Source organism: Falco naumanni, chromosome 8 (assembly GCF_017639655.2).
Source record: "Falco naumanni isolate bFalNau1 chromosome 8, bFalNau1.pat, whole genome shotgun sequence".
Classification (NCBI taxonomy): domain Eukaryota; kingdom Metazoa; phylum Chordata; class Aves; order Falconiformes; family Falconidae; genus Falco; species Falco naumanni.
In genome coordinates, this window is record NC_054061.1 from 16414724 (window position 1) to 16440563 (window position 25840).

Consider the following 25840-nt stretch of genomic DNA (forward strand, 5'->3'; position numbering starts at 1 on the left):
TAGTTAGCTCTGCTGGAAGACATCAGAGAGATTTTAATGGGCTAAATAGGTCTAGTTCCTTCTTAGTGATGGTATTTCATTCTCCCCCTTGATTTTGAACTGCAGCTTAGCTCCGAGCTGTATTCCTAGATCTGAGCAGAGTAAACCATCCTGAACTGAACGAACAGCAGCAGCCTGGTATTCCAGTCGGGAAAATACCGCTGTTGGAGGAGCTTCTCTCTGTGCAAAAGCTTCTTAGGACTCGGGTGAAATGCTGGCTGTGTTGAAGGGAAAAATACAATTTGTATTGACTTATATGGAGCTGAGATTTTGCTGTGGTTTGCTATTAAATGGTGGAAGTTAAATGCTTACACGCTTTTGTGCTTTGGAAAACCCTGCCAGTGACATACATGGCTGAAAAGTAAAGCCTTTAGGTTCCTTGTACACCCAAAACTTCTCCTACTGTCAATACCAGTTGTGTAAGAAGTGCAAGATTGGATCTTGAGAAAAGAAACCACACAAAGCAAGAAAAATGTAAATATCAAGATAATATCACGTAAACATAAGTATCAGTATCAAGAGTAATGGAAGATTAATTCCCATCATACTGATGCTTTACTTAGTGCACCTTAGTATCTCCCAGCACTAAAATACAAACATCTCCAGAGTGTATCGCAGCAGTTGTTCAGCACTGATTCAGAAGTGCATTCTACACATATTTAGAAAGCAAATAGGAACACCATATTTAAACTGTATGTGTAACTAAGAAAAGTAGACTTTAATAACCTGAAGCAGAATTAGCCAGAATATAGTACTGGCACCGTACTGTATGATAGAGCAGATTTTAAGAAGAGTAGTTAAATTATTTAGCCCTTCACAGCATACTGATCATGTGACGCCTTGTGTTCATTTCACATTTGTTCACCAGAAATTAGAGCTGCTTTTTTAGTAGGTTGCAAAGAGTTAACACAAACTCTCTAATCATTATCCAACTCCCACCAGTTAGTACTATCTATGTATGACTTTCACAGAGTTTGTTGAATAATTACAGGTCTGAGTTTTCTCATGTTTGTTCAAGATAGTGTTATTTTTCCCACCTATTAGTGACTCCAGGCACTTGAATCACTAAGTGTTGCAATGTTCCTGGAAATAAATTTCTCTAATAGAAATAAAGCCAACATCATTCAGGAGGATTTGTAGTGAAGGTGGCAAGAGTGGTTGTTTAACGGTATTTAGAATTTTAATAAGATGAAAGGAAATGAGAGGTGTTTGAATAGTGGAAACAAGTTTGTAGCACAGCATACTCTGAACTCTCTGTGTCACTAGAATAAAGATCAAATCAAGTAGATTTATCCATGGAAGTAGATTTCATAGGGTGCCTGGTAATTACCTACCTAGGGCTGAATTACAACCCTTTTATTACTGGAATTCCCTGGCGTGAATGCTTAGGTGATAAGATTGATAAATAGGAAATTTTTTTTTATTCCCAATTTTTTAAAGCTGCACATGTTAGTAAGTTACTATAAAGGTGGAAATTCAGTTGGATATGATGATGGTTGTGAATCTTCCAGTAAGTTTCTTCTAAACACATTCCTAATCTTAGAATGTTATTTTTGTCCCAGAAGGAACAGGCAGTTGATGAGTTGTTATAATTTAATGTTAGTTAGAGTTAAGTTCAGCAGGTCCTTTTTTAAGGGAATTAAGTTAATGCAATTTGTGTGAGTTAATGCTCACGTAGATTTGTCTGTCTCTTCTTGCTCTGATGTCACTAGCTAAATCAGAGGAACGGTAATATTAGAGAAGACATTTTGACTTTATGAGTGATGGGAAAAAATCATTGAAACAAATTACTATTTTCCAGCTATGAAGGTATCAAACATATGCCAAGTAATCAGCTTGCTAGTGTAATAGGTTCATGAAGGAAAAGGGTTTTCTAATCTTATTCACTGATGTTTTTCCCAAGACAGCAACAGCTTTTATAAAATGAGGCTTATAACTTCTCATTACACAATCTAATCTGCCCAAAAGACATTGAACAGCTGCAAAATCCTAACATCTTCTAGCTGTAAATTGTTTTTATTATTTATCTTTCTTTAACTAAAAAAGAAAGGGCCCTCAGATGATTTAACAAGGCAAGAATTAAATGTCATTAGCTTTTGACAGCAGCAAATTATTCCTTTACATACTGAATTGGTTTAGATAATTTTTAAGTCATGACCATCTACTTATTTTTAATATCCAAATTCCATAAAACTGATATATTTTGTAGATGGATTGCTTAGGAAAATTAATTTAACTTTAATGCTAAAAGTCAAAAGAGAAGTGATTGATTTTCAAGTTAGTCTTATTCTTCTGCATAGATTTTAGTGATGATAGTATCTTGCATTGGTACAGTGATTTTCATATTCAGGGATTACACGTGCACAGTAATTCAGGAAATATTAACCACATGCAGAGGTCAAATGGTTTAATGAAGATAACAAAACTTGAACAAGCTTGTAGAACGGATCTGTAATAAAAAATAGACATCAGGACTTGCTGGTGGTTCTTCTTTTGTCCCTTTTCTATTATGTACAGTTCTCAAACTGTATTCCTGGGTGTGCAGTACATGGTTCTACATCAGAGGACAGGGAAGAGAAACATACTGAATATGAATATATTTTAACATTGGACTTTTTTCTTTTTTCATTTTGTAACAGAAGCTGGTTGCAGTTTCAAATTTTTTCTTTTTTTCTATCACATGTAATACAATTTCTTGCTGTGCCAGCAAAATTTAACTGTAACTACAACAATGCTAAACCAATGAGACTTTATGCATTACTGTCACAAAGAATGTACGATTATTTTCTTTTGTTTGGGATTTTCTTATTTTATCTCTACCCCCACCCCAGGATTGTTTGGTAATAATAATATAAATTATAATATGTACCTGAAAGGAAATAGCCTTGAGTTTTAGGATCATTTTATTTAAACAACATTTCAGCTTCTAGACTATTAAAATTCTATACCTACATAGTAAGACCATGATTTCTAGCATTACTTCTAAACAAATGCACTGTGTTTTCTTGTACAATGTGAATGTAAGAATCTTTCAAGTCTATATTTTATGTTGTATCAGATCATCCTATGTTACTGTCTTTCATATTTTCATAAAGGAGGTAAAGATTTTGGCAGGAACATGTTAATTTCTTCAGTACCCTTTTCCTGAGGGCTTTGGTCCCCTAGAGTTGATTTTGCTTTTTGATGATTCACAGGAAGGCTCTAGGAAACTGTGGTGTGGTTGAGAGAGGAGTTAGTTCTGTTGCCTGCTTGAGAGGGGAGGGATGGATGTTGCTTGCACCGTTTGCCTTCAGTATTATCTTCGGGGATCTTGCCAATGTAAATGCCTTCACTCACCCTGACCACACCAGGAGTGTGTATGCTGATGGTGTGATGGAGCCATGCCTCAGCAACGCTGCCGCTGGGCTCCCGCTGCTGCGGGGAACTGCAACACAAACCTTTCAACATTTCAGCTGCCTTGAAATGAAAAACCCACCCAAAAAACCAAAGGAAGAAAGGTCTTGGGGCATCAGGGGCCCAAGTGAAACGTTCCTGAAGGGAAGTAGCTCCAGGGAGCAAAGGGGATAGTAGCCAAACAGTCACACTAGCAGTCTGCAAAGAGGTAGTTGTAGACACAATTATCGCGCTCTGCAAATGGTTCTGCCATTTCAAAGGTTACTGGGCAGAGCATAATCTGCAGCGTGTGGGTGCAAACAGCACGGCCGGGCTGCGTGCTCCATGCAGAGCTGCGCAACTCTGCTCCCGGCGGGGCTGCTGGCAGGAGATACACATCCTTCCTTACACCGTGATAGAAACTGCCTTCTGGGACATATTCTTGCCTATGCCATTGGCACATAATTATAGTTATTTTTTACTGTCTTCACTCTGTGGGTGCTCTTGCTTAGACTATGTGCACTTTTTTGCGTAAAGCATGCTTCGAAAAAACTAAGCGAGGCACGTAAGATGTCGCTCATTTTCTTAAATGGGAAAGATATAAACCCACAGCACCAATTTTGTCTTCACTAGTTCATTGTTACGTAAATCCCAGGTGATGACTTACTGTGTCTAGATCTCTTTTTTGGCATTCTCTTTTAATTGTTTCAAAGCCACCTTCTGGCCTTCCCTTGTATGATATGATGGTATCAGTTTCATCCTTAGTCACCCTGACTGTTTGTTTTGATGCAGAGAAATACCTGAAAACATCAATACACAGGTCTGTGCAGGGGTATCAGCCCCACGCTTGTAGGAAGACCATATTTTCTCCTTTGACTCTTGTGAAATAGACTCGGTAAAACCCTTTTTTTCAGCTTGGCTGATTTTGTTAATTTGTTACTTTCAGAGAGCTAGGAGCTTCTGAAGCAGTGGAAGGACCTTTCTTCAGCGATAGCTCTGTCGATCTGTCCTTTTTGTGCTGTTTTGAAGCTTGTTTGCCTTAGAGAAAAAAGATGCAACAGGATTTTACAGGCAACAGAAAACAACTTGATGCTGACGAAAATGATCACAAATTGCCAGATTTCTTTCCCTCTTTTTCGTGCTTCCTTCGTTTTGGTCTTCGTTTCATCTTGTTACCCTGAAATGCAGTCTGGTGAATAAAGGGTTAACTGAGTCCTCTTTACAAATAGATTAGCATTGCTATTTGCTAGATGAGGTAACTCTTAGGTGGTGTGTCTTGCCTTTCTCCGGAGAGCTGGCAGTACCTGGGGGAAGATGGCTTTCTCCCTGAGGAAAGCTTTGCCTGCTGGGGCTCCAGGCTGGCCTCCAGTGCGCTGAAGTGCAAATGCTATTTTAGCATCAAAAATAATAGATGCTGTTCCAATCAGAAAATGGGTGATTTCTCCAGTTGTCAGGTAACTGTAGTAATTTCATCAACTAGAAAATACTTATATGCTTTATGCCAGACGTGACAATATATATTTAATTTATTAAATTTGACTCTGCTTGAGAGTGCCGCGCCCGTTGGCGAGGTGTGATTTGCACACATAGCTGAAGAAAGGGCTTTTTTTCTGGCAGAAGGCAATTATTCTGGGGAGGAATGAGAGTCTGCTGAATGTGCTATACCTTGGGAAAGTTTCACCTTCATCAGCTGCCTGTTTAATTTATAGTGCTTTGCACAGCAAAAACATGCATCTTACATTATCTAGTTGTTTCCTGACACATTTAGCAGCATTTCTCACTGTTTAAAGTGAGTTTAACATTGCTGACAATGCAGGTGCTTCGCTTAGGCTGGCTTGGAAATGTAGGGAGAATGATGTTGTACTGGAGGAGGAGACGGGTGTGGGTGTTACCCCTGGCAGCAGGGTCCTGCCAGCGGCCCTCCTATGGATTCCATTCAGCTTTCCAGTTGTTTCCTGAAGTAAGGAAGCAAAGCAGAAGGAGAGCTGATCCTTCTGTTTTATCATCTCTAGTTAATGCCCAGCCGACACCATTACTCGATAGCCCACCCTGCATGATTTTAATAAATACAAGCAACACAGCAACTGCTTTTAATGATACTGCCCATCACGTAAGGCACTAACATAATTTTATAGGATTACTTTATATAGGGTTCTATACTTTGTTTTGGTGTAACATGAGTATCAGCTTCAATCAGTAAATGTCAAAGTCTTAATTGCCAATTAAGTGGTTTACAGTTTCTGTTCTGATAGCATCACTTATGGAGAAACAACTCATCTCCTCTCGGTTTTTACTTCCCGAGCTTCCTGCATTAATACTTGAATGCTACGACATCTTCCAAACAGTTGTTAAAAAAAAACGCACAACCAAAACAGTTATCTTAAAGTTTCCCTTCTTTCTGTAGTCTAACGTGTTGAGGACTGCACAGTGGGGTTTTGGCTTGTGTAGATCTTCTGAGTCCTGGCTGTATGATCAGAGCTGTAGAACAATGCCGTAAGTGACTTTATTGATAGCAATTTACGTGACTAACTGTAGTTATTGCAGATCATTTATGTTTATTCTCTGCATGAATACTAGGTAGCCTAACTTAGAGAAGTACAAGGTTACCAGCTCTTTAAAGCTACTGAATCTTAATTTTCCTTGTATAAAAGCCTCACATAGGAACATGACTTAATAAATGTAATTTATCAGTGAAGATATGCTGTGTAGTATATGAAATTCTCACTGTGATGTGCTGAAAATGTATGGGGCTGAACAACCTACACAGATTTTTGCGACATACGCGATAACCTTAGAAGTGACGTTTTCCTGATGAGAAAAGCTTTAGAATTCCATTGCAGGTACAGTAAGCTTTGAGATCTGTATTTACCACCTCTGGGTTTCAGATATTTTCTAATGTCATTAGTTTTTATATTGAAATGGATAACTTTATGAGGGTGGGATGGCAACATACAGGTTGTGATCTTCCCCCCTGACAAAGATAATAGCAAAATGGCTATTAAGAGTCTGGATTGATCCTTTAGACCTCTTAAAAAAATATTCTTTTTGGGGGGTATTATGTATATCTGTGTATGTATATATGTGTGTGGGTAAATATAATTAAATACATAAATACATATATAAATATATATACTGTTACATTTCTTATCTCTTGTTAGGTCGTAATACTATACTATGTTACAGGTAGGTGAAAAGTTACTTAACATACTCTTCAAGATGTATTTTTGTAACGCATATTTACACAGTGACTGCTCATGTGTCAAAATTCTTACATTCTGAGGGGTTTTGTCATGTTTGTTCTCTGCTTCTTGTCATGCCCTGTGGTGGAGCAAAGAGGCCAGGTTTCACACACAGGGGCTTTTGTCACCCACAGAACTCTGCAGGTCCTTTGCAGGAGCAGAAAGAAGGGAGAGTAGGGAAAGTGCATCTTAAAAATCCATCAGTAACTGATAAGCAGCTTGCTTCTTTTCTTTGATTGTGTCTCTTATTTATGTATATTCATGCTAGGAGTGATTGCAGGCTGTCTCGTTCATTTATTTTTTTTTCCCCTCCGGTATCCTGATGATGGGTTTCAGTCTTTTAGGCTAACAGCAACCAGAGTATTTCTTTCCCAAATGTGTTATTGTGATTAAATGAACAGAACTCTTCTTAGCTGTCATAGAAGTGTCTGGATTTGAGGCAGTCTTCTGTGTCACCCAGTGCTACATTACACTGTGACCACACAAAGCAGGGTCACGCTGGTAAGCTTGTGCCTTATTCAACCTCTGGCCCTGAGGCTGGCCTTAACGATATTAAAGGAATTTCTGACACCAGTGTCTGATCTGCATCCTCAGATTTGTGGATGTGAAGATGGTTGCAGAGCTGTGGCATCATTACCAGGCACAAGCGTGGCCTGATTTTTGAATGTAGATTCTACAGCAGATCAGTTTTTAAGCCTTAGGGACTTAAAGTGTTGCAGTAATTGAGAAATGGTTTCATAAAAGTTCCTGGGCTGATGAAGAAAGATGTGACTCTGGTGGGGAAAAAAAAACACGGAAATAATAAGTCTGTGCTGTCTCATATATAATCTTAGGGGACAAGGGAATATAAGTGATAAGAGGTTAAAAAAGGCCTTGCAGAATGAGGAAGCCCAAAGCTATCCCAAATCAGAATGCCCTTCAGAAGGACTTATCAAGTTTCTTCCTTCACTCTTAAGTAGTAAGATAAGATAAATGGCAGGAGCAAGTGGGGGGTGGGGGTGGCGGTGTTTTATTCTTGGCTGCTTGCTTTTTTGAAAAAATGCCTTACAAATACTGTATTCAGCATCTGTACAAGCCTTTGCCATGCATGAGTATATGCAGTATGAACTTGCATATGAACAGCTACTGGAAGAAGAACTAATATTAACTTCTACTGTTGAAATTGTAGTATATCAGCTTTAAGAGCTTGGTTTCCCTTTCAAGCATTTGTATCTGTTTTACGTTTCTTTGGGTATGTTACACAATTACATGATTGCTGTCACTAGAAGTAACCAACCATTACATAGGGTTGCTGTCAATGCACAGCTAGATAAAAATCTTATTCATAGAAGCTTTATCATATTAACATACGAAGAGTAGACACAAATTGTGTAAACTGTTTACATTATGGATTTAACTTTTGAAAACAGCAGTGTAACAGAATACTGATGTCACTATACTTCACAGTGTGTTGTAATACTGTAGGGTATTGTAAGTCCCCTTGTGAAGTGATGGAAATTTAGAATCGTTTCAAGAGGTGGGAGGTTTCAAAATGCAACTGTTAAGGTATCTGCAGACACACAGGATGGTCTGGCAAGAAGCTCAGGTTTATAAAACCTGTAAAGCTTAGTCTGTTATTCTGAATGGTACATTGAATTTATTTGACCAAGATATTAGTATTCAGTAGTATGAATCAAGCCCATTATTTCTAACTTAAGAGTATATAGTAACAAATAAATTGCATTTATCGTGCTCTTTAGAGCCTAACTGCATATGTTCTTTTCTCTTTGGTAGTTTCACAACCATTCTTTTGACTGTGGTACTGCAAATAGTTACCCTTTAGATTCATTTCCTAAGGCAAGAAAGCTGAATAGTGTCTCATTCTGTTCCTCTTCAGTAATTTTGCAACTCCCTTCCCACCAAATTTTATAAAATGTTGGGTGTCTTAAGATACTCTGTGTGTTCCAGGGGCTGGGGTGGAGAGCCATTCAGCGAGAAGTTGCTCTACCAGAGCTCGGCTACTGTAGACTGAAAGGCTGTACTGGGAGTTTAGCGTTTAGTAGATGCCAAAAATCAACTTGACAGAAAGATCAAGAATGCCTAAACCACAAGAAAAGTTTTAATCGTATTTGACAGTTTATTAGGAAATCTAACCACAGGACAGATTAGCAATAGGTTCTGTGGCTCACAGACATCTATGTTTTTCAATTAACATGTGCTCATGGACGAATCTTCCTCAGGAGCCAACTTCCCACCAAAATGATGCAACGTTTCAACAACTTGATACCTCTGTTTCCTCTAAGCTACAAACAGAGCTGTAGTAATTAGACATTTTGCATTGTCTTCAGGGATTTGGGCTGTATTATTGCATGAAGGTAACAATGTGATTACTTTCCTGGCAAAAGAATTTGTGGGTTTTTACATTTCTCAGTGTATTCTGCAAAGATGTACCTAATTTTCTCTGAAATACCCTAACCAGTTTACACAGAGGGGAAAAATCTTTTTCCCTGCATCTCATAACCTCACATGGCCACCATCTTTATAATATGGCAATGTATTTCCATATGATACTGTAAAAACAGATTTTGAATTTATAAAGCTTTTTTTTTTTAACTTCTTAATGTTGAAGCAGAGCCAGAATATGTGAAAATTAAATACACACAGTGGGCACAGTGTCACGTTCCTGTCCGAGCTGTGTCAAACCTCAGCCTTTCTGCATGTTTCCAACACATTGCAAAGAAATAACTACAAACTGGTTTTGCTCAGTCACCTCCCTTGAATGTTTAGGGTATTCACCTTAGTATTTCGTAACAATAGCATGATCATGAAGAATGACAGTAACTATTCCTGTCATCAGTATTAGAACTATTTCCTTGTAAATGCAAGTCCACAATGAAAATATTCAATGCATATTGAATTTTCTCTAGCATAAAAGATGGTAAATGGGGGTTACTACGGAGCAGCTTACACCCATTTCTGTCATATGATAACTGGGTCATTTAGTCTAATCATCAATGTATTATCCAGTGTTAAAAATATAATAAAAAATAAGCATAATAGTCACTTGCCTATCTCCAGGTATTTATTTTATTTCAAACTTTTTGAATGTAAGAAAGTAGTTCATGCTATTTGCAGTGAAAGTTGTTTTTTTTATTTATAATCTACCCATACCTTTGGTTGATTGCTGCTCCCCAAATATAATTTATATGTGATGGCTGGGATTTTTTAATTTTCTTGATTTTCTTCCCCAACCCCACCCCCCCCAGGCCCCTGTTTTGGAATTTGTTGTGTGACTCTAGAAGATTACCTGTGGTATAAGCCTTGGTATCATTCATATAAAGTGAGGGGTTCTTGATTCCAAAAATGAAGATGAAGCATATGAGAAAGCTAGTGTGTATTTGCTCTGCTACTTTTCTTTAAGAATGATGGAAATAGGGATGCACCACTTTATGTGATTTTGTTGTGGTTTAACATTTATAGCTAGCATGCAGCAGATCTCTCTATGCCTCACAGACTTTGGAAGTATATCAGAGGTCATATTTTCCTATGTATAAATTATTCATGAACAGTTCCACCAATGCACCATATAAACTTGCAGAGATCAGAATGCATGTTTCTCTTCTTCCTCGCATCCCTATATCTGGTCATATTCAAAGAGGCAATGCAAAAAAATAACCCAGAAACCCCCAAACTGCAAACCTGTCTTCATCTGTGTGCATTTGATGGAATGGATTGATATCAAGTTATGAGAGGAAGGTTCACAAAATCAAAGAATAAATAAGTATCAACATTTTATTTTTCTTGGCTTGATGCCACTAGTTTAGTTGGCCAGAAATAAGTTGTTACAGTGGGCTGAGGTATGTTATACGCAATAAAGATTGGGTGTCAGAGTTGAAATTAATCTGTCTGGTAAGCTAGGCAGGAAATTCTGCCCTTACAGCACCAGTGCAGAAAGAAATGGGAGTGAAAGGACAGGAAAGTTTAGAGTTTTCAGACCATATTCCAGCTTAGCTCGTCTCTACAAATTGAATAATTCCATTTCACTTCTCCTGTCCCTTATGTGTCCAGTTGGTGGGCTTTGGAAAGAGCTACAACACAGGAAGAACTTAGCTTGGAGGTAGCCTTCATATGGTTTGTGTTCTGTGCCTCTGATACACTCCTGTACTGGAACAATTTCACTGGTTTAAAAAAAATATATAAAATAAAATTTGAAGGCTACCATTATTTTAAGAGATGATTACAGACATGTGTGTGTTGTAATTCCAGGAATCAACTCATTATACTCCCCTTTTTCCCTGGTCTTATTTAGCCCCCAAAACCCCTATTTCTGTGAAAATCCTGCCAGTAAAATCAATAGCTGATGCGCTTGCATTTTGCAGCAACTGGGTGTGCGGCTCTGGGCCTTCCAGCGCTGGCTGTGCATGTGGGTGCCCACGCTGCCCGTGGGTGCGCAGGTGCGCTCCGGCACCCAGTGCCTCTTCACTAGGGGAGGTACAAGCTGATGCTGTGGAGGGATTTTTGGAACGAGTTCATACCATAGCTGCTCACAATGCCTTGAATATGATACAAAGGGACAAGTTCATACCGGTGGAGAGATTTTGTGGCTCCGCGCAGCACTTATCCTACGTAACGATGGATGGTTACAGTGCAATTACTTGGCTGTTTGGGTTTTTTCATTACATTCATTGCTGATCTTTGATCCCTGTGTCCTCTTTCCCAGGTCGTCCCATTCCACCTACATCCTCGTCTAGCCTTCTCCCATCTGCTCAGCTGCCCAGTTCTCATAATCCTCCACCAGTTAGCTGCCAGATGCCATTGCTAGACAGCAATACGTCCCATCAAATCATGGACACCAATCCTGATGAGGAGTTCTCTCCTAATTCATATCTGCTAAGAGCGTGTTCAGGGCCACAGCAGGCTTCCAGCAGTGGTAAGAAAATTGCAAACATACGGAGTTTGTTTGTGACATGTTTGTGCCAGTCTTATGAATTTTTTTTTATTTTTTTTTTTTGCAAATGTGTTCTTCCATCACCACAAAATTGAGAGCATTGACGGGAACAGGGCAAACAAAAAGCCTTTCTGTTATGTCTCACAGAACATTTTTTGGAAACACCATACATCATATATGTTTTTCCTTTGTTTTACTGTAAGAGAGCTTTTTGGTTTTAGGGGTGGTTTTAGCAATGTAAAAATATTATTGAATTATTGTCATCAGAGGGACTTATTTTTCAAAGTAGGTTTTCTGCTTCTTGATGCACCTTTTAAGAGAGGTGCACGCACAATGGTTCTGCATAGGCTAGTCCACTAATGTCTCATGTAGGAGATGAGGTTCTGTATCTAAAAACGTGTGTTGCTTCTGCCATTCTGTGTCTGTTCTTGTTTCATAATCTGTCTGACTCTCTACTCCCAATGTCACATTTAACTAAGATACTTCTATTTCTCAGCAAATTAATTCTTGTCTTTCAGGCCAGTGTTTTAAAACATTTGCAGCTTTGCTATCAGTCATATAATCTGTAGTGCTTAGGGTGTTCTTTCTTTTCTATTTTTTTTTAATTTTTAATTATCAGATGCTGACTTTTCATTATGACAGCCAAAAACTGAGGAATGAAGATGCAATGCCTTTTTAGAAATACAGGCAAAACAAAAAGTTACTACAGCTCCTTACTTTTTGCCTTTTTTTTTTTTTTTTTTTTTTAACATCGATATCTGTTGTGCAATTCCTGTCTATTTAATGAAACACTATAAGTTTGTATTGTATATGCAGTTTCTGATCTGCTCAGGGTCACTCTTTCCTGTAACATTACGCATCTGGACAGTACTGGAGATGCTATGTGGTGTGGAACTTTTGGCCTTGGTGGGTGCATACAGTACACTGGAATGGTGCCCTTTAAACAGTGCCTGGTGGTGTGTGGTGGGAGGGTCAGACAGCGAGCAGAAGCTGAAACATGACACTCAGAGTGGATATAAGGGAAAACTTTTTCCCTAAGCATTGGATTGAAACAGGTTGCCCAGGAAGCCTGTGCAGTCTCTGACCTTGGAGCTTTTCAAGAACAGGTTGGTTAAAACCCTGAGCTGCTTGGCTTGACCTCGGAGCTGCCCTTGCTTGGCAGGAGGCTGGGCTAGGGACCTCCGGGGGTTCCTTCCATCCTAAATCATTCTCTAACCCTATGGTCTGTTAATATATTAAAATATAATTACACAAAGAAGTAATAATTCAGAGATTGAGCATGCTTCCTTGCTACTTGAGGTTTGCGGGTGGAAAATTATTATACCAGTTTTGAGGAGTTTTTTTTAACAGGTTCAGGGGTGTCTGAGGAGCTGCAGACATCAACATCTGTAATGGGCAACTCAGCAGAAAAGGTAGAACTAGAGGCGGGGAGCAGATATGATCTATCTGTGATGGGTTGCTATAGCTTCTGTAAGGGTTGTCCTGCCCTAAAAACATTTAAAGAGTTCTTTGAAGAGGTCAGCCATTTCTGAATAAGGGTGATGTAGTTGATGAAGGGTCTTTGTATTTTCAAGGGTCTCAGCAAAATCTGTCACTAAGTGCTGTCAAGGAAACTAAAACATTCGGTAAGAGAGAAGGTCCCTGCAAGGGGGTAGTTATTTGAATGACAGTAAACAGAAACTGGAGCTCCCCGGTGCATTTTCAGGAAACATGGAGATTTTTGGAGAAGATGGTGAGCTGGTAGGTAAGAAAGGGAGCTGGTGGCAGGGTGCTAGGGATGAGATCAGTCTGTGGAGGATCACAAAAGGACATTGTGAGTCCAAGTAACAGGGCAATAAAATGGCAGAGGAAATTCAGTGCAGAGAAAGGTAAGGTGTGATATTAATGGAAGCAGCAGCTGTGGTTCACTGGTTAGTGATGGACCATTACCAGTCAGGAGTGAGTTGCTGGGGCATGCATGCTTCATCTCGGAACTCAGGAGCAGGTGAGTGTTGGCAGCTGAAGAAAGGAATAAACAGAGAACATTTTCTAAAGGATGTGGTAGATCAAACAGTTTACAAGGGTTTGAAGAGGAGTGGGAAAAGTAAATGGGAGAGAGATGCAATGGGAGAGGGTTGCTAAGTAGAAGAAAATCAAGGTCAGGGAATGTGAACTAAAAAAAGAGACTTGGAGGATACTTGAATACTTGGTATTTATAGCCGCTGTTGGAGGCTGAGTGAACCAGCATGGCTTTTCTTATGAAGCCAGATGAAGGAAGGTGCAGTAAAACATCTCAAAATTTGATAGAACTTTTGTGTTTCATTTAAAATAATTATCACTGTTTCCTTAAAAGCTTTGTTTTTCACACCTGTTACTGTGGACTGACCCAAGGAACCTTTTTGACATGCTTGACCTGAGGAAGCTTTTTGGCATGCTCAGATATGCTTTTCTTTGTTTATGAATAGCTGATTTGTTTATTCTGTATTTCAACATTTTTTACACCAAATACTCCATTTCCTTCTTTAATAAACAGGCATATAATATCTAATGACTTCTATTTTTCAGGGTATAAGAAGCAGCTGTATCTTTTCTTGATTTTTTTTTTTTTTATTATTGCCATATACACATGCATAATTGTTTGATTGTCACTGAGAGTGTCCTATAGCATGAGCTCTTCTGGATTTAATACAGCCTCTGGAAACTCATAAGCATTTTTTAGCGATGTCTTTTTTTTTTTTCCTGTAGTTCTCACAATTTTTCCTTTAGAGTGTTCATAAGTCTATACTACAAATAGTGACATAAAACATAAATTGGAAAAGCTCACCCTTTTTTTGTGGCTCATCCTTATTCTTGAAAGATTTTCAGAGTAGCTTTGACCATCCACATGATATGGAAAAGTAAACTATGCTTTGGGTTTGTGTTTTTTTTTTTTTAAATTATTTTAATTTTTTTTTTTTCCAAAATCTATTTTAGTTTATATGGAAACTTAGTAAAATACATCTGGACATTTGGGAGAGAGTAAATAAATTTAAATATTTTGTTTAAATTTGGGGTTGGGTGATAAAGGAAGCTTTGAAGATACTTAGACTGCAGGCTTAGATTCCAGATAATCTTTGATCGTTGATGAATACTCGCTAGCACTTTCTAGGTGGTTCTTTAAACATTTGTATCAGTTTTCAAAGTACATGGTGAAGATGGAATATTTGCACAAGTCTCGTACTGATTACATATAAGTGTCCTCTTGTTTGTCTGATTGTACACTTATGCTTGCTTCAACCTCTACAATTACAGGATAGCTCCTCAACGAGTTTAAGATGAGTCTTCTTGGATGTGAGGTGATAGTCATCCACATGTACTGCCCTGTGCCCTTCACGATAGCCATTCTTGATATATCTGGAAAACTCATTTGCCTAAAAAAATTACCTAATCAAATCTTCCAACAAATGAACAATCTATTGTTGATTTTATGAAGGCCTTTAATCTACAATAAATCTTTGTTAGAACTCATCAGAGCTTCCAGTTTGAGAGAAATGTGATTATAGCACTCTTAAAATGACATTACATCATCAGGGTGATTGGTTTATCATTTGGAGAAGCGACATCAATCATAACTAGCATAACCACACAGTAAATGAATTCAACCTTTCTGCTGCAGAACAATGACACAATAATTGCTCAAAATCAGACTTAAAATGAAATCAGAAAATGCACTTTCTTTAAATATGATGTTAACCTAATGGAATATATTATTAAAAATCATGTTTGAGGAAATTCTATGTAATTAAAAATATGTGAAAATGTATTCCTTTTTTCTCTCATTAGAACCTGATTTCAGTTGCAGAATCATTTTCTATGCAACAGATATTATGCTGTTTTTAATTGAACTCCCATCACTTACATTCCTCTGCTTGTATTTCTTAATATAATATGCAGCACAATTATATGTGATGAAGGACAAGAGGTTTTTGAAATCTGGTGCACCTGCTGATAGTATTTTGAAAACCACAAATATTATAGAAGGAAATGAGACCTTTTATCCATTAAAAGTTAGTGGATTATTTTTTCCCCCCCTTTTAAAAGAAGGTCAGTTCCTGTGACACTATTTTCTGGTGTGGTTTCTTAACAGCTAACAGTAGGAACGGGTTTATTTCTTTTCCCTGTATACATTGTATGTATTTTCTTTCTGATAATATAAGGTGACTCATCTTGTTGGAATGCCATTTTAATGCTTCAATCATGATACAATATAACAGGCTGTTTTTCAGTCTTGCATAGAAAAAAAGATAAGGGGCTTTGTTGACAGCACCTTTGCCTTTGCTTTTTTATATAGGATTTATTCCTATTAAACCAAATTTTGGAATCCCATCAGAAAAACTGTTTGGTTTTGGGTTTCGACTTTAGTAAACCCCCTAGGATATATGTATTCACACAATAGTTTGTGATATAATGCATCCATAATTGGATACATTCATCATCTTCAGCCATTCTAACAATGAGAAAGTAGATGCGGAATGATTTTTTGGAGTATTTTGATTTTGGGAAAATTCTGATCTGTGGATTAGATATTGTCATGATTCCCAAGAAGTTACTGGAGTTTAACTGAAAGGGCGATCGTGCCCAGATTTTCAGAGTTGATGTGTCTTTTTGGCTCAGAGACAGTGATGCAAAGCATTTGGCTCAATGTAACAATATTTGCTCACAGAGTAGTTTGGACACTGCTTAGAAGACAGGGTTCGCTTTGATTTTTTTCACAAGCAGTTGTTGGCAGCGAGGACAGAGGAGTGGAGAAATAGGTTGGCTTGAATGAAGTAATTGTTGTTGTTGTTCAAAGTTGTCCATGAGAGCTGAAATGAAGAATAAGACTCCTTATGCTTATGACCCTGGTTTGTGGTAGTAATTATGCAGTAGTATTTTGTAAAATATAAATATTCATTATATTCAGGATAAATATCTAGAAGGATCTCCTGCGTTCAACAGATACTACCTGTGTATAGGATTTCATTATTATTAATGTATAATTACCACCAGCGCCTTGCAGTTTAACCCAGTATGTATTTTTTTCTGAAAGAAGCAAGAATTTTCATTAATGCACTGCAGCTGGAGGCCTTATTTTAGATCCTCTGCTGGGAGTGCTTGGAAGTGTGTGTTTTATAACCCATGACAGTCTAACAGATATTTCCAGTTTCTAGTCTGAAATGCAAACCTGTACAGAGGATAGTAACCTTTAAGAAATAAATCAATCCTATAGAAAAATAATTACATCTCCTTCAGATGTTAGGTATCACCCCCTACTGAGTGGAGAAAGTAGTTTCTGTATCTGCCAACTGATAGAAAACGAAGTAGCAGCAACAGAATTCTAGAATCCATAGCATTTTATTTTTTTTCTTCCTCATAAAGGATTGACTTCAGCTTACTTAAGAGACTAAATAAAAGAGTTTGGATATCTCAGTAGGTAGCACCTTCATCTTATTGCCAGAAAAACATGGGTTTAAACTGTAGATAACAAACCTAGGCATGCATAGCTGGCCCAGCATGATACCCCGTTGCTGGAGGAACTGTTCCCCAATTAACCAGGCTCAATACAGAGCATTAAACACTCTGATGGGAGTTCAGGAAGTTCAACAAAGGGAGACTGGAAAGTCCTGCCCCAGGGGAGGACTAACCCCGTAGCAGTCCCTGCTGGAGCTGACCAGCTGGCAGTACCTATGCAGGAGCGAACCTGGGGGTCCTGGGGACACAGGCTGGCATGACCCAGCAGTGTGCCCTGGGGACAAGGCGGCCAGCAGCCCTGGGCTGTGTGCAGGTGAAGGGGCACCATCCTGCTCCTTTGCTCTGCACTGGTGAGATACGTTTGGGGTGCTGGGTCCAGTGCTAGGCTCGCCAGTACGAGACGTGGACTTACTGGAGCATGTCCAGGGAAAGGCCACTAAGGCAGTCAAGGGCTTGGAGCATCTAATGTCCTGGGAGAGGCTGAGAGCTGGGGCTGTTCAGCCTGAAGGAGTTGAAGCTCAGGGGGATCTTAGCCCAGTGGGGAAGAGTAAGGACAAGGGAGACAGGCTCTTCTCAGTGGTGTCCACTGACAGAACAAGAAGCAATGGTCTTAAGTTGAAATACAGAAAAACCAGTTTAAACATGAGAAGAAACTCTTTTTACCATGAAGGAGATCAAGTATTGGAACGGTTTGCTCAGAAAGGCTGTAAAGTCGGCATCCTTGGGAAATACTTAAAACTACCCACTGTGATGGCTTCAGCAGAGAGTGGCTTTCAGAGGTGTGGGAGACCTGCAGGTTCTTCATGGGGCACAAGGCTGGCCAGGACTTGGTGAGAAGGTTTATGTTAGCTCCTTGTGCAGCCCCAGCGGAAGGTACAGGTCACTCCATTCCAAACTCGATGCTCTCAGAAGTTTTGTAGTTTCCCAGTATTGGCCCTTATGATAGTGAGATTTAATTCTGCTCAGATCCAAAACAACTTTCCTGTGGTGGACTCTTAAGTCCATGGGCATTATTTTTCAATCCGCTCTGTACAGTGGCATCAGGCTTGTCTTGCTCATGTACTGTTATTACAGGTAGTAGAGGTCTTGCCCGTGTACTTGCACAGAAAATGAGCATAGAATACTTGATCAATATTTATTTATCATTTTGCAAAAAGATTTTTTCATTTGGAAGTCCTTGTTCTAAACTGTTTCATTGGAATTGAAATCTTCCTCACCTTGCCAATATTATAATTGGGGCAGGGAGAGGGGATGCTGTTTTACTCTGGTATTTGTTTACTTTGGGTTTTGTTTGTTTTCGTCTCTGCACATCATGCAGGGAGGAACAGTAATCAGTAAGAAGAGTTTTGGCCTTCTCTACCTTTACTTTTCTGCCCGAACCTCTGTATGCATTTGTTAAGATTTAAGCAGCACATCTTTCTGAAAGCTCTTTCAGATGAAATTGTGCTTAAATCAGCAACAGTTAAAAGCAGTTAAGGTTCCAGGGTTCATTTTTCTACATTATTTTGTATGCTTTCTAATATCTGCCTTTGAAAGGCGGCCCTGTATTACATCTGTGTGTACAATTATGGTGAGGAACAGCACTTCCTATTCAATATATTCACAGGGAAATAGCATAAACAGCTTTTTTTTTTTTTTTTTTTTTCTAATGTCATTTTACAGCAGTGCAAGAAAGAGTAGCAGATTGATCATGTTAATTTTTATTTCCAAATTAAAAGTATATTATGTATGTTTCTTTCTGGGTCCATGTCATCGTCATTGTTGACAATTTCAGTGCTATAGATTATTTTCTATCTTGGCACCCATGGCTGTTATGCACTGCCCCAGCAACAGACAAAAGCAACGTTAATTTGAAGAATTCTATCCTTAATGTTTAATGTGGCTGAAGGGCATGAACAGTGCTATATTTCTTAGAGACTTCTCTCCAGCAGATGTCCAATGGCCAATATAGATTCCTCTATTACAGCAGATAAGATTGAATTGAAACTAAACCCTGTTGGTTTCTAGTGCTGATGATACGAAGACTGGCCTAACATTGAGATTTTAAACAATGGTCTCTTTCTACACGTAGTGTTTTAAACAGTGTGTGTGTTTAGCAGCGAGGGCTTCAAAAAGCTTGTTTTGTTTTGTTTCCAATTTGGTTTTAATACTTAAATTCTTAAAATCCTTAATGGCCAGTCACATCCTAATTCTATTGCATCTCTTGAGCACTAGGTCTAATTTTAGAGCCTTGGACCCAAGTTAGAAATGGAGGGAACAACATGAGCTATGTGTTTCCACTGAAACTGAAGGGTGTACTTTTCCTTAAGTATTAGCTCCATGTTGCTGCAACTATTACTGATATTATTGCTGATGATGATCTCTGTAGCCTATGTTGATAATGCCAGCAGATGTCTGAATTTCAGCCAGAAGATGTGATTCTAGATAGTAAGATACTGCAGAAACATTGTATTTATAATTTTATGAACTCATAATCGTAACAAAAACCCTCAAACAGAAGGTTCTGTGGTATTAAAAATGATAATGTATTACAAAAAGCTATGGAATTGAGAACAGTTTCTATTTCTGTTGCTTCTGTATTTTTCTTAAGCTCACCATGGTTTTGAAAGCTGGGAAGACTTTTCTACAGCTGCTTTCACATAATTTTAGTGTAAGGCTTGTAAATGTGTTGAAGAGAGAGGCTCTGTAGCAATAAAAGCAGCACAGAAAAGCAGCTGCATTACTGACTTTCAAATGGTCCATTTCTCCAGCACGTTACTCTACTGTTTTCTGATGGCTCCCATAGTTGGGAAACAACTTAGTAGTTTTTTCTCGTTACCGATCCTTATCTTGCCTCCTAGCAGCTAGCTGGAGATCACCAATAAATGTCATGCGTTTGATGCTTAGACTAGCTACTGTTGCTTTATGCCATTGTGCCAAGAAAATGGGTGCCTAGACTTGACACCTTGCTTGAAAACTGAAAGGCACTGGGGTCTTTACAGCTGTAAGCAGAAAAACTTTTTTTTTTTCATATGCTGAGTCCAGTTGTTCTTTGTGTGTAGGCAAGCCTAAAATTGTTCTTGATAATGCTATCTGCTGTAAGTCATGACGTGTGGAAAGAATTTCTCAGAATTTCTCTATTAATTTTATTTTTTGATAAAAGTTTTTAATCTTCTGAACCACATCTCCTATTTCATTGTCAATGATGTAGTCCTAACAACTTCCATAGTTAATTCTGCTGCTGTTTGTATGGAGCATTTAGAAAACATTTCATGTTTTCAACTGTCACCAACACAATTTGGTAGTGAAGAATCAAGCGTATGTAAGCCATTTGTGCTTCACGGACTATAAAATAAAGAACCTAATATTTAGCATTTGGGGTTTTTTTCAGATATCTTTGCAATATTTGTACACAGGAAATTCTCTGGGTTGGTTGGTTGGTTGGTTTTGTAATAGCAAAAAGTTCAGTGTCTTCATTCTCTCTCTCTCTAAATCCAAGTAAGTGTTGTTGCAAACACTTGAAGGCAAGGAGACACTTTTCATCTGAGTCAGTATCTTGTCTGAGAGATTTCCTGATTTTGATAAAACAAAGCCATACACTTCTGCTTTATTTAAATGATAAATTCTGCATTTATCTAGTGCTTAATTATTATTCCTGGTTATATAATTACCTGAATAGAGTTAAGGTTACATAAACCCTGTTTCTAATATGCTTATAAATATTAGCAGCTTACCAAACAAATCTGTTAATAAATCTCATCTATTGATCACATGAGCATCTATACAAACTGAATTTATTTTCATATAAAGCATAAGTCAATCAATAGAAATTAGGACTTTTTTTCCTTTAGAAGGTGTCCAGTCTTATTCTAAAAACTAAAGGAGATGGAGAACTCACCACATCGCTGGAGAAACTGCTAAGTGGATATTAATTATTCTCACTGCTATTTTTTTACCCCATTCATGCTTGACTCTTTGCCTGACAGTTCTCCCATGCATGTGTTTTGTTATCCCTTCAGCAGAAACAGAAAGAAATCTGAACTATGTCATTTTACTCTGAATATTTTTCCCTTTCTGTTTACCTGCAGCAGCCCTATTGCCCTATGGGATTATGTACACTAAAAGTGTTTGCACATACAGCTTTATTGATGAAACCCTCCACTGAAAACACAGCTCATCCAAGCAAAATATTCTTTCCTGTTACTTCCTAATCCAATTCCTGAAATGCATTAAGTTATGTGAAGAGGACTTCTTTGCTTGCATCACTGCATCTTCTGCTGGGTTTTGCTGATGCATGCTTTTGTAGACCAGGATTTTATCTTATGATTTCAACTTTAGCAACCCTGTGCAGCTGCTTTTACAGTGCAAATGTAATAAAAGCATGTGGTTTCTCCACTAAACAGCTGCTTTATTTTGATGCAGTTTTACAAACTCCTGTAGAAGGAGCACGATGGAGGTGCATGCCATGGAGTTTACGCTGGGAGGCTGAGCAAATGTTCAGAGGCTTTGATGTTGTGGGATGCATTCAGAGCTGAGCATGGCATTTCAGCTTCGTTCTGCCTGTGGTGATGCTCTCTACTTGCATCATGTCTGTCCTGACACCTTGCCTGTGTATACTGACACTACGCCACTCCAAGGACTGAGGAACAGAAGGAGTTTGAGTGCAAGGCTTGAACTGACCAGTTCCTTTGTTGGTTGTATTTCCTAAGTTGTTTGTAATAATTACATACTACAAGTACAGATGAGGGGTTATTTTTTCTCACATAAGCTAATCAACCAAACAGTATTGCCTTCTTTATTACATTACAAATAGATGCAATTTATTTTTCTGCCAGATTCTTGCACAGAAAAAACTGAAGGCTTCGAATATTTGTGGAAGTTAATTGCCTGAGTAAATGCTTGGTTTTTCACATAACTAGGCATCAAGGCACAAAGGGAATCCTGTTCCATTTTGCCAGCTCCCCAAATGCTTCCACAGCTCAATCTGTGGCATTCACATGTGAATTTCATCTCACTCTGTATCATTTGTTTGGTTTCTGTGTTTTCTTCCAGTCTGTGGCGATACTGCACTTGCTCCCAGTTCCCTAGGTTGCTTTTATTGTAGTGACCTTTTTCATCTACTTAGGGTGCTATTTGTCATTCAGCTCTCCTTCGGTCCCTGCCTCACCCCACCAAGGTATTGCCTGACTTGGCACTCCTTTACAATAGTTCCCTTCTATTTAATGCATTTGTGTTGGATATCATAGGGCTGTAACAGTATGATTTTTCAGTAATGGAGCTTTTCTTTCCTTTTATTCAGGTCGGATCTAATGATTTGTGAAAAAAATAACTAAATGCATACATACAAGCAGAAACGTAACAGTATCTTTATGATTGTAGTGATAGCTGGTACTTATCTTGGCTCTTACAAAAACCTAGTAAATTAAAAGGAAAGAGAGTTGGTGACTTAGTATGGAAGTTCTGTTGTTTTGAAAAGGCTCCTTGTCCTTGATGCTCTGTTAATTTAGGAACAATAATTAAAACACCAGAAAAGGAGAACAACTGTTTATAAATTATGAAAAGCAATGTGTGGGTATAGAAGCCTATATATACGAAACCCCTAAAAACTGGGGTCTCTTACTTTGCTGCCAGATCTTTCAAAATCTGCCAAAGAGAGACTGGTTGACTGAACTGCCAACTACCATGCCCCAAAAGTTCATTTTTAATAGCAGATAAGTTCAGTGCTCAGTACTCCCTAAGAAAAAGGTTTATGACCTTGTTATTTTGAATGTTCCTTCTTGGTCTTGAATCTCCAAACCTGCAAGCTGGCTGTTGGGTTTTGTAGTTTAACCACAGTCGGCAACTAAGCACCACACAGCCACTCACTTGCGGCCCCCACCCCGGGAGGGGGACAGAGTCGACGTGGTAAAAGTGAGAAAGATAAAGAGACTTTAATAGGACAGAGCAAGAAGAAAATAATAATAATGGTAATAATAATGATCATCATCATCATAAAAGAATTGGAATATGCAAAGCAAGTGGTGCACAATGCAATTGCTCACCACCTGCTGAGCGATGCCCAGCCAGGCCCCGAGCAGAAGCCCCCAGCTGGCTTTACTAAGCTTTCCCTCTCATTTATACGCTGAGCATGATGTCATGTGGTCTGGGATGTCCCTTGGGTCAGCTATCCCAGCTGTGTCACCTCCCGGCCTCTTGTGCCCCCCCCCCGCCTCCTTGCTGGCAGAGCAGGGTGACAAGATGATAAGTCCCTGACTTGATGCTAAGTGGTGCTTACTGTAATTAAAACCATCAGAATGTCATTGACATAATTCTCATTCTCAATCCAGAATGCAGCATGGTACCAGCTATTGGGAAGAACTCTATCCCAGCTGAAACTGGGACACTAGTATATGATAAAATGGAAAGTCACAACTGCAAGTTCACATGATTTGAAATCTGAACTTTAATGCTGCACACTGAATTAATTAAATCTGTAATGTGTAGGCCATGGTAATTGTTCGGAGTTCTACAACTCACTTCTGCTGGAATCAGTGGGAATTTTGCACACCAAACACCAGGCTGACTCCTCAGCTATGTAATGAAGTGTGAAAAGTTCTGCCTAACAAAACACAGCATTTGAGTATTTTTGTTAATATTTATTCCCACAAACAGGTGGATAATTGTTTCACTTGACACAGATCTGTCCATTATAGGGAATAGGAAACATGAAAAGGTGTAAAATCTTTGTAAGTTTTCGAGCTCCAGATTTCTGAGAACATAATTTACAAAGTCAAGAGAAGGGAGTTTGGGGAGCTTGAGCTCCAGTGGTGAATGATGGCTCTGAATTACTCTATCAAGTGCTGAGAATGAGGACTGGAACTGGGGTAGTTTGGAAGGGCATGTGAATCCTTAGAGACTCTGCAATACAAGTTTCATCAGCTCCTGGCACCTTCGTTTCCAGTGTCGCTGAAAACTTGCTACAAAAGCAAAAAACAGTAATGTGGAGGCCAAAAAAAAAATAATAATAATAAAGGCACTTGGTGAGGCTTATGTGGAATGAAAGAAGAAACTTGGACGTTTTTAGAAACTTCGACTTTTTCAATTTGCAATTTGTTAGGAAGAGCAATACGAATTACTCTAAATCTTGAACAAAATATGCGGTAGAGTTTTTTTCGTTTTAAGTTTCAACCTTCTTGTTTAATTTTTTTTTTTATGTGGATAGAAAAAAAAAAAACCAGACACAAATCCTTAAAAAGAAAGTTGCAAGCATTTGCTTAAAAATCTTCCAAATGAAATGGTTCATCATTTCAAAAATTAAATAATTATTATTTCTGCATTTTCCAAATCTCTTCTCTCTTCCTCTGTTATAATTTTCAGCTAAAAATGTAGCACAATTTAATTAGATATTTGTGAATACTTTGTCTCCTTGTGGTCTGAAGCAGGCACTAGGCAGAAACCTGTTAAAGCATAGTTATTTATTCTAAAATCAATAAATTTAGTAGACATGGTATGGCTGGTTCAGTTATACTGTGAGTGGTCAATGCAGCTGGAGAAAAGGGCAGAGAGACAACCAGACCACCATGAAGAAAAGGAGGAATTTCCAAGACTGAGTTTCTGATTTTGGTACTGACTTTAAAGCATGATGAGATTATGGAGACTGATGTATGTGAAGAGGCTGAGAACTGGGGGTTCTGGTAATGCAGAAAAGCTGGTGAAGAACTGTACTTAATAAAGCTAATGGGAGGGAAAGGCTCGAGACTGGCTAGAAACCGAACTTTAAAAAGTGTACTGTCAGCAACTGAAGCCCAGTCCCTCTACACAGGTAGCACAGCTATTTCTTCCAAATCACTTACAGAAAAAAAAGCTATATAATACAGATCACTGGAAATCATCATCCAGAAGTGTATAGATGGCTACAAAACTTATTTCTTCACTACTATTCCAACCACAGACCAGTTCTTCTGAATATCTTTCTTTTTCTTTCTTTTCTTTTTATTGTTGACAGCTGGAAAGATTCCATGTTCTTCAGTTCCTCTGAGATCATGCCAGAAACACAAATGCATTAGAGAATCTTGTTTCATTTTCTTTTTTTGGAACAATTTCCATTAATATCCTGCTGTCACAAAGCAACTGGTACTGTTTCACAGCTCTTTATCATGGCAGTTTTATTCTGGGGAGCTACAGCGATTGCTCATGGAGACCCAGAACCCCAACAGTGCAGCTGACTCTTCTGATAGCACCTGCTTAATGTTTAACACTTAAATCTCCTTGACGAAATTAGTACTGGTGGATCCCACTGGATCAGCAGCCTTTGCTTTCAATGGTTTCTTCATATGATAGTAATGGTTGCTTTACGGAATAGCATTTCTTTGTAGGATAGGCAGATTTACTTTGAATTTCGAAATTCCTAAGGGGTCTGCAGGTCCCAGTTCAGTCTCTGGGTAGCTGTTTGATGTTTGTTCTCTCCAGGTGGCTGGGCATTGTTTGGTTCAAAGGGGGAGGATGCATGTGGTTTGGGTTTGTGGGGATTAGCTAGATGTTTAAAGCTATACATTAAATACTTTTACATCTTTCTGGGAATTTTAATTTTGAATTGGATTTTAATAACCAGTCTGTTAGGTTCATTTGATTACGAAAAGTACATTGCAATTGGTTTGTTTAAGGTATTAAAGCTCTATCTACTTCTATTGGAAGGATCTACAGAAATATCACCATTACGTTTCAGTCTGGGCAAAAATTCTGCAGTTTAATTGTTTTTATTCCCAGAAAATGCTCTCAGGTGGTTTTATGAGAAAGCATCTAAAAAGTCTGACAAAACTGTAGCAAAATTCCATCA

The 25840-nt window shown here is 38.5% G+C and overlaps 1 protein-coding gene across 3 annotated transcripts in view; it reads left to right on the top strand.

The window, feature by feature from the left end:
* The window catches only part of TENM2 (teneurin transmembrane protein 2), a 698905-nt gene that overhangs the window by 446926 nt on the left and 226139 nt on the right, over positions 1–25840 (top strand). For all 3 annotated transcript variants that reach the window (XM_040604228.1, XM_040604229.1, XM_040604230.1), the window contains exon 6: positions 11350–11559. In XM_040604228.1, coding sequence (XP_040460162.1) covers positions 11350–11559 — 210 coding nt within the window. The remainder of the gene's footprint in view (positions 1–11349; positions 11560–25840) is intronic.